The 9,669-nt window shown below is 42.1% G+C and overlaps 1 protein-coding gene across 1 annotated transcript; it reads left to right on the top strand.

Moving 5' to 3' along the window:
• Positions 1 to 417: 417 nt before the first annotated feature.
• LOC117741965 (protein sel-1 homolog 3) lies at positions 418 to 8,894 on the top strand. Its single transcript, XM_034549261.1, has 23 exons — positions 418 to 506; positions 606 to 1,080; positions 1,318 to 1,444; positions 1,539 to 1,660; positions 1,760 to 1,875; positions 1,963 to 2,024; positions 2,116 to 2,248; positions 2,331 to 2,469; positions 2,573 to 2,710; positions 3,044 to 3,249; positions 3,348 to 3,527; positions 4,084 to 4,203; positions 4,426 to 4,566; positions 4,706 to 4,768; positions 4,897 to 5,070; positions 5,169 to 5,296; positions 5,394 to 5,477; positions 5,552 to 5,642; positions 5,732 to 5,819; positions 5,952 to 6,061; positions 6,163 to 6,290; positions 6,395 to 6,497; positions 7,466 to 8,894. The coding sequence occupies exons 1-23, from the start codon at positions 453 to 455 to the stop codon at positions 7,553 to 7,555; spliced, it is 3,072 nt and encodes a 1,023-aa protein (XP_034405152.1). The 5' UTR covers positions 418 to 452; the 3' UTR covers positions 7,556 to 8,894.
• Positions 8,895 to 9,669: the final 775 nt, after the last annotated feature.

The following is a 9,669-nucleotide window of genomic DNA, read 5'->3' as shown; positions in this document are numbered from 1 at the left end:
AAAATGATAATTTTGCATCTTCTGTGATGGTCCAGATCCTTTACGGCACTCCTGCATGATTGCAATAAACTATTTTGAATGAAAGATGAGCTGATTTGTCGTGGAAATTGCACCACATGCTGCACAACACGTAGGACAACACTTTCCATCTTTAGAGTTAAACAAAGGTGTCTTCTCTTCAATGGAATTTCTCACAGATGTCAATAAAGATGTACTGAACAAGTTTGCCCCGAAACAAAGAAGTAGAGTTCAGATGTCAGTGCAGATTCAGCATAACAATGCAACCCAACTCTCACAGTGCCAGCACTGTGTAAATAGCAAATAAGGTGGGGTTATCAAATGTCAAATATTGACTTGTGCTTCAACGTCAGTAAGGTGGAGCAGGATGAAGTACGGATCTTTGCAGCTTGAAAATCTTTCATGGAGAGATTATTGAAAACCCTTTATGAACCATGGGTTTCCATACACTGTACAACTACATCTGTGTGTTTGGTCTCAGTGTGCAGGTAGGAGCAGCTTTTCCTTCATGATCTGTGGGACTCCGGTCCCTTCTGCTTTTACCAGATTTCATGAACAACCATCCGCGTGTCTTCTGCCCCGCACAGGTCGCCTGGGCTTTAGACGAGGTGACGCTCCTGAATCCTCCAGAGGAGCCTCTACCGGATCATCTTTTGGAAATACTCTACTCTTGTGATGAAGCCGCCACGGTCCGGCTGGACTGTGTTGTATCTTTTGAAACTGGCAGCACTTCAACACTCCTGCTGAGACAGTGGAGCTGCGCCCCCGGTCCCACTAAAGTAAAGACCGTGGAGCTGAACTTGCCAGATTGGTTGGTGTATCGAGCTGATGGGATTGTTCCAGACTCGCAGTGGTTGCTGAGTTGCATCCTTGTAGCGTCAGTCAGATACAGTGGATTTGATGACACCGAGGGGTCTGTGGCAGCTCAAGATGTGGCAACTTTGCAGCCTAAACCTTTTTTTAGTCGGCCTGTAAAACGGCATCAACTTTGCATTTCCTGGAGTACAAAAATGCTGCAATTATCTCGACTGTTTTCAAAGAACCAGTGTCCTTTGGAGCAAGGTAAGGTTTGAGGAGTGAGCTTAAAGCTGCAGTAAACTGCACATGTGGATAAAAGCAAGCTAAAGTCCACGATATTTTAAGGGGAGACCCTTGAAGAATCTAAATGTAAAAACACCATCCTCTGATGCCCAGATGAATGTTATGTCAGAGTGTACTGGTCTGGGAAGGATAATTGTGTTTTTAGATGATGGGTATGGAGGATGAGTTTTCTCAACACAAAAACTTCATGTCATTCAGAAACGGTGCAGCTCCTGTCTTCCCTGTATGGCTCCACTGGAGAAGGCTTTGGTATCACAAAGACACTGCACCCTTATGGCGCTGAGTTTCTAGAGTATTTGCGCATTAAATCCATCACCTCTCCATGGTAAGACACAAACAGCCAAGCTTTCTATTCTGGTAATGCAATTATTATTTAGGGATAGTCAACCAAAAGTGTATTTTTTTGTATTGTTTGCCAGGTGTATGTTCTCCATGTGGATATTTGTCACCAGACACTGCCAGGATAACCTGTGTGGTTTGCTCTACCATATAGACTCCCAGAATAACTATGTCACACCAACACTGTTCCTCAAAAGATCAGGTAACGTTCTTCTCTCACCGCTCAGATATTCTCATCATGCAACTACACAGTGTCATTATCTGGACTCACATTAGTCATTGCCCCACACTGCACATGCAGGCCAGCTACACATCCAGATAGATGGAGAGTCTGAGGGATCCTCTGCATTTATTCCTGCGTTCAAGGTGCCTTTGAGTGAGTGGTGCCGAATCAGTGTGATGTTGCGCGATACAATGGTGAGTGGTCTCTTGTTGACAGAAGATGTCTTTTCAGTGAGTAATAATGACAAATAACGTAGTCGTTGTCATGTTTGTGCATCTCAGGTGACTGTCTCCATGGTGTGTGTGAATAAGGAGCAGAGAACGGTTCATTCAACAGTCCAGGTGTAAGTGTACCACAGACATGGCAAAGGGATTATATATATTACCAACAAAAAGAAAAGAAAAGAAAAAGAATGTCCGCACTGTGTCTTACAGGTTGGACCATATTGTCGTGCTGGATGACACAGAGGGATATTTTGTGATTGGTGGAGGGAAATACATAAGAGGTGTGGAAGGTTATTTTGGGCCACTGGTTTACTACCGCAACCGAATACCACCTCACAGCACGGTAATGTCCCTCACCTGCCCCTAAGTATGGCCTCTGTGGACGACTCTCGACATTGGAGTCTGATAATTTTCCTCTTCTCCAGGATGAAGTTGTTATTCCAGATGTTATCAGGACTGTAAACCTGACAGGCTGGCTGCACACCTGTCAAGAATTTCGTCTCGAGATGAACGTTAAAATCCGTGGCTTTTCTCTCAAGGCCCAACAGGGGACAGAGTCTGGTAGTAGGTCTTTATATCCACTAGGTGGTGCTAACGTTACTGTATAAATATTCTCTGCAGAGCCCCTGCATGTGTAAAGAAACTGTCCATGATGTGTTTTCTTTAGAGACATGTGTTGATGCTTTCCATGAGTGGACGGTAAAGGACAGACAGCCATCAAAGTCCCAGTGTGAGCTGTGGGAGACGACTCTCCCTCATAGAAGACAAGCTGCAAAACTGGCCAAGTTTTTGGTTTTCAAACACGGTGAGAGATGAATGAATTTGTCTTGCAATGGTACGACATATACGGAGGTGATGTCCACAATAATCCACCGTGCAAATCAAGCAATGTTTGCATTCAAACATGAGAGAAATTGCTCCATCCACAACACTGAAATAGATTACAGGATACCATATTGATGATTCAACACATATGATCTGGAGGTGTGAACTAGGTTTGGCTGCACAGCATGGCTTTGTAATGACTGACCCTTTTGCTTCTTATGTGGCTGAGTAAACAATATTTTCTGCTTATTATTCACTGATGTTATCATGTCTCATTTGACATAAAACACTGAAATCCATTCCTGACTTGCAGGAGCAAGACGTGCTAGCTTGCCAGCTGTGGGCAGAGCCCTGTACTCCTTATCACTTCGTAAGCTGAGCAGAGCGAGCAACACTGGAGTGCTCAGCAGAATATTGCCACTGCTGCTCCAAGCCGGCTGCTTAGCTGATCACCGAGCTCTGCACATGTCCTCAGTGTTCTACAGCGCTGGCCTGGGAATCGAGGAACAGCCCAATAAGGTGTGTGTGCTGCTGTGTCAGCTGTAGTAGGACTCTGCCTGGGGTGGACAATTTAAAAATTCAAAAAGAATCCTCTCATGCCCTTGTGTTTGGTGCAGGCCTGGCTCCTAGCCCTGCTGGCAGCCCAGAAGGATGAGCGATTAGCACTCCTGCGTCTCGGGCACCTGCACCACCAGGGTCTCCATGGCCTCCCCACAGACCCGGACCTGGCCTATGCCTATTATTCAAACATAGCAAAACAGACAACTCTAGACCGTCAGAGTCCCACACCCCAGCAGGTAATGGAAGTGTTGGTAACTGCCGGCTTTGCTGTGCTCATTCGTAGCTCTTGTTTAATCCAAAAGTACTGTATGTTGTACACTTTTCAATCAAGTGAGTCAATAATAACCTAACACACATAATAATTAATAATGATGAAAGGCATAATTTTTTATGTTAATAAACATGAAACATGAAGAATCTAACACAAAATATCAGACAATAGTATTTGTGTAATTTGTTATGTGAAAACTAGCAGTGTCGGGCCTACAGCAATTGTAATGCAGGGGCTGCGAGGACACATGTATTACAATCATATGAGCTGATATGTGATTTGTTAATACATTTTCTGCTCTCCTTATTGTGGCCATAGTTTCAATAGTTCAATCATCAATTCCCATATCAAGACAGACAGAAGTATAATTAATTAAACAATGTTACAAGGCTCAAAAGTGATTCATGTTTGATCTAAATCACAGAGCTGCATTTCCGATTTAGAAAGGAACGGCACAAAATAAAATAACACCTATTTTCATTTTTTTTTGTGTTATCGCTCTCCTCTTTCTTTTTTTTCAGAAATATGTTGAGGCTATTTATCTAAACAATAATGAGGTGTTGAATCTCCAGACCAGCGAAGACCATCAGCTCTTCCAATGGCTGAAACTGCAGGCACGCAGGGGAGCAGTTGAAGCAGAGGTACGTGTTCTACCATCTCTGCTTTCTAAGCTGAAAGTACACAAGCATGGAAAGTAAGATAAAACAAGTGTGATAAGAGGACAAAAGGGGGCCTCAGATTTCAGATATGTGTCTCAAAATACACATTTCAGGGTAAAAGAAAATGACCGCAGACACTCGGACAAGGCGAGGATGTTTTATCATGTACACTTTTTTAGGCATAATTCAGCAACTGTTTTCCAGCAAACGGTTGCCCGCATGCTGTTCTGGGGTCAGCAGGGAGTGTCTCCAGACATCAAGAAGGCTGTGAGACACTACGAAAGGGGAGCGGTCCAGTGGAAGGACCCAGTGCTAATGTATGACTATGGCATAGTCCTACTCCAGGTGAGAACTACACCTGTACACTCACAATGAGAAACATCACAATGTTTATTTTAACCTGCTGAAATAGCCATTCTTATTAGTTTGTTTTAATCATTTAATATTAGCTCTTATTATGAAATATGAATTTGTTTCTCTGTAGGGGCATGGGGTTGAACAGGACATTCCAAAAGCTCTCACTTTTCTGAAGAAAGCAATGGACCAGGTTTTGTATGATTACATATTAATTACATCCTTATTTTTGTATTCATTCTGTAACACTAGATGTCTGATTTCTGTTGCAAAAACACATTCAAAGTGTAATCTTACTTTGTACAATTTTCTATCCCACAGGACTTTGTTCCTGCAATCAACGCCCTGGCCTGGTACCATGAGCACTTTGAGCAAGACTACGGGCAGGCGGTGCAGCTGTGGGAGCAGGCGGATCTCCTGGAGTCATCAGATGCTGCTTTGAATCTCGGCGTGATGTACTCACAGGGCTTGTATCCAGGAAAAGCTGCTGACCAGGTTAGCCCACGTATGAATGCTTTGTGAGATCTTCTCCTGGCATGCTTACAGACTACAAATGCTGACATGAGGCGGGTAATCATTTGTCTTTCCTGCAGTGTATGGCCTTCCGGTACTATCGGAAGTCTGCAGAGAGAGGCCACATCAGGGGAGCGATTCAACTCGCCAGCATCTGGACCACTGGGATACCTGGATGCGTCTACAGGCGTCCATCAGATGCACTTTTGTTAGCCACTGACTCTCTTATTCATTTAATTCACAGCACAAACATGATTTGTCGTTCCAGTATGTCGTGACTATGGTGCCTTTTTAACTGACTACAGGTGGGTAAAGTGGGCAGCTGAGCACAACGGATACCTGGGCAGCATCTTGTGGAAGGCTTTGGATTCATATCTCAAGAGTGACATGTAATCTTTTTCTCTATTCACACTAGCCACAATCCTGATCAGGCCACTTGATTAACGGTCTTGCTTTTCAACAGGTTCAGCTCACTGTTATATTACATGATGGCTGCTGAGTCCGGGTACTCACCTGCCCAATTCAATGTGGCATATCTATGCGAACAAAGTATGGTGAGTTATCCCTATGAGCTATAGTGTCATGGTTTTAGTTATTCTCGTCATTCAAAAGAATAACCTTTTTTTACTCTGTTTCTCCATAGTTAGCTTCTCTGGGTCCTTCTTTTGCATCAAACTGTATGTTGAGATATTACAACCGCACACTCCAAAGTCAAAATCCTGACACTTATGGTAAATTACTATCCTATCCCAGTCTCGCCGTCTTCAATGTGTATCTTCCATCGATCCAAAAGCTTAAGTTTTTGGAAAGTTGTACAGATACATTCATACTTAAAATCCTTTCTTTTGGACCTCCGACTCCAGCCTTGATTAGGATGGGCGACCTGTTGTATGAGGGGCAACGTGACGGGCAGAAAGACTTGTTTTCTGCAGCAGCGATGTACACTCTGGCAGCAGGGAGGAACGAGCCACAGGTCTGCTTCTTTGAAATGGATTTTCTGACTGTTTGTGTATATTGTTTCCAAGTCTGTTTTCATTCACAATTGTGTGCGTGAGTCATACTGCTCTTCCACAGGGATGGTACAACCTTGGCCTCCTTGCTGAGGAGGGTTACAGGCTGCCGCTCTCAGTATTGATTGACCTTGGTCTTTCAGAGCTGTTCCTGGCAGACAACAGTTTGCTCCTGAGCACTTTGTACAAAAGGTGTGTATGAATTGTATGTGTATACACACCAGTTTTGTCAGTGCAGTTTGCTGTTTTTAATGTAAATCTGTACGATATTTTTCCCCGATATTCTTTTCCCAAAGATGCAGAGACTCAGAGGATACAGATTCCTACTTGCCTTGCAGCCTCGCCCTCTTCAATGTGCATCTTCGATCATTCCAAAGGGACTATTGTGCTGCTATGAAGGTTAGTGTGCTATCCTTAAGATACATTGGAAAGACTTATCATTTTAGTTTTGGTCTTTGTTTGAGTATTTGCACATGCAATTAAGTTGTAATAAAAGGTTATATATAAATAAAAGTACCCTGCTGATTATATCATATATTCATCTAGTGCAGTGCTTTGCAAACTTTTATCTGGGCACACATTTCTTAAAAAAAAAAAACTGCATGAACCAATTCACAATAGGACTCATCTGAAAATCATGAGACGAGCACATTTTGACTGCCTTTTCTACATCCCCTTATATTATCTTGAATAGCTAAACCAGACATTTTCAAAGAGATATGCTTTTGACAAACACAGCTTTGTTTTATGCACGTTATTAAAAAATCATATTCAAATATATATGCAAATACTTTACTTTATACTTCAAAATAAATGTATTCAGAAGGAGTTAACAGACCATTTAATTTCCTCTCTTCAGTAAAGCAAAGAGTACATTATCAACACAATACAGCTATGCAGGTGCCCTCATGTAGCTCAAGGTATACAGTCAAGTGTACTGCAAATATAAATGTTAAATAAAAGAAATTCTGATAATTTATTCAGCAACCCAAATAAAATCTCCTACGACCTCTTTGGGAATGAATGATCCAGTGCAGACACATTTGGTTGAAACACATGCAGTGAATGTTGTAGCTAGTCACTAACTTTTATGTTTCCTTTTTTATATAACATATTGTTAGGTACTTTAATTCATAACAATGCATCCAAAACCTAAAAAATATAATCTTAAAGAAATGAGTCACTTGTTACTATAGCTGTCAGATAATGTAGTTCAATAGCACAATACTTCCCTGGGAAATAGAGTAGAAATGAAAAATAGCATGAAATTGAAATTGAATACTCATAATTGTAATTAAATGTATATATTTGCTTTCCATCACTGGCCAAAGTACAGCACCATTATTGTGATGTTATTTTTATTACAGTTCTCCAGTGCTGTCGCCGTGATCGCAGCTCCAACGATCTTCCTAATCATCCTTGGTGTGTTCAGGAGACACATGCGCTCTCCCAACTAGAAGATTCAGGGACAACACAACGTCAACCTGTACAGCAACAACATTTACACATGTTGTGTTTGTTTACATATGTTAGTTATGTGACCACTGTAAAGAATAAATGTCAATGCTATTAAGTCTGGAACATGTGGGGGTTGTAAGTTTCATACCGTTTAACGCACATATAGATTTTTTGTGAAAGGAATGCTATTTCGAACAATAAAGAGACTGAATAAGTAACACCAGATAGTTTTTTAAAGATACTTCTGGTGGGCCAAAGTTATTTTTGGACGTCTTTTTGTCTCCCAGTGTGATGAATCCTTTACTCCGTTGCGTTCTTTGAGTGGATGACTTACATAACTCTATTCCATGATGCCCAGTCGGAGCCTCAGGTCCACCATCACCGCTTAATACTTCAAAATGCTCCAGGCTCTTCTAATGTGATACATACACCTAACATGTTCATGCAGTTTTTCTGTTTTCAATCACTTTAGTCAGAACAGGAATCATGTTTTAATACACTGGAATGTACGTGCGGGCCTGATTCCACTGCATGTGTGTGTCTAGGACTTACCTGAGGAAAGCTATTCACTGACATCAGGGTCTTCAAAGCTGACTTCATCTCTGCCTCTAAAGGGGAGACGTCCATGCAGCATCACAAACAGCACTACACCAAGCTGCCACACTAGTTTGTTCAGCACTGTAGCATCCATGCAGGAACCACTCGGGGGAGGTGTAGGCAACGGTTCCTACAATACACACAGTCACAGAGACACACAGGTAATGGTAAGGGACAGAGGTAGAGGACATAAACCACAAAGTTGCTGGGTTGTTTCAGAGAACAGGTACTCAATGAGAATGTTGTCCAGCTTGATGTCCCTGTGGAAGACCCCTCTGGAGTGGACTTCAATAAGAGCATCCACCAGCTGTTTTGCTATGGTCTGTGGGAGACAGAAAGAGACATGGAAACTGTGAGATATTGTGTGGACACGTAAACAGAGACAGGTACAAACAAAACATGTCAGCTTCTTACTTTAGCTTCGTGCTCAGGCAGGGAATAATCTCTTGAGTTGATGAAGTCGACTAGGTCCATGCAGGGGACCGGTATCTCTAGGTCAAGAATAAGCTCAAGGTCTATATCGTACCAGTCCAACAGGGTCACCACTGTACTGGTTCCTTCTGCTGCTAGTTGGAGTTTCATCATCAGCGCCACCTCCAAAGGGACCGTCCTCATTTCCCCTTCCAGCACCATGAAGAAATAGAGAAAGCAAATCATGAAACCATTATGTACACTTATACACAAAAGTTAACAGTATTGTGGGGCGACTGTGGGTCAGTAGTTAGCAGGTCCGTCTTTCATTCAGAGGATTGGCGGTTCGATCCTCGAGGCCCGCCCTAGTCGATGTGTCCTTGAGCAAGGCACTCAACGGTGTATGAATGTAAGTCGCTTTGGATAAAAGCATCAGTTAAATGTAATGTAATATTGTAACGGTTAGATTGTGTGAAGAACAAGAGGAACATGTGTATACGTTCCCTTTGTACCAGTAGATATTTAATTAATGAGATATTAATAGCATGTTGGCATTAGGATGAAGATCAATTCACTTACCATTGATGTGTGCTCAACTTTCTTTTTCTTGGAGATGTGTTTTATGACCACCTACGGGAAAGAAACACAGACATTTGTTTAGTTTATACTACTTACAGTGTGAATGGAGTGTGTGTGTGTGTGTGTGTCTTACAGGCAGATTGTCGTCTCTGCGGTGGCCGGCAAACACTGTCCCAAAGCCTCCCTCGGCCAGCAGTTCCTCCTCCTCATACCGGTCCTCAAAGGCATCTGCAGAAACAAAACACTTTGATTATTCTTGTTCAGAACTTTCATTCCACTTATAAAGTAACCCATAATACAACAGGAACTTGTAATTATTTGACATTGATTCCTAATTCCAATTTGAATCCAAAACCCAAGACTGTGAAGCTACAGTTTGACCTATAGTTTTTACTGATGACTTCCTTATCTAATACTATTTTAAGAGGAAATAAGTCCAGACAAAAAATACATTTGCTATGGTTGTTTCTTACAGTAGTTTATAGTAATATTACTCACACTTATTGGTAGGATGAGGGTTAAGTAC

The sequence above is a fragment of the Cyclopterus lumpus genome, chromosome 13 (assembly GCF_009769545.1).
Source record: "Cyclopterus lumpus isolate fCycLum1 chromosome 13, fCycLum1.pri, whole genome shotgun sequence".
NCBI classification, from domain to species: Eukaryota; Metazoa; Chordata; class Actinopteri; order Perciformes; family Cyclopteridae; genus Cyclopterus; species Cyclopterus lumpus.
Note: the sequence above shows the minus strand (reverse complement) of the source record. Positions and strands in the feature narration are given on the sequence as shown.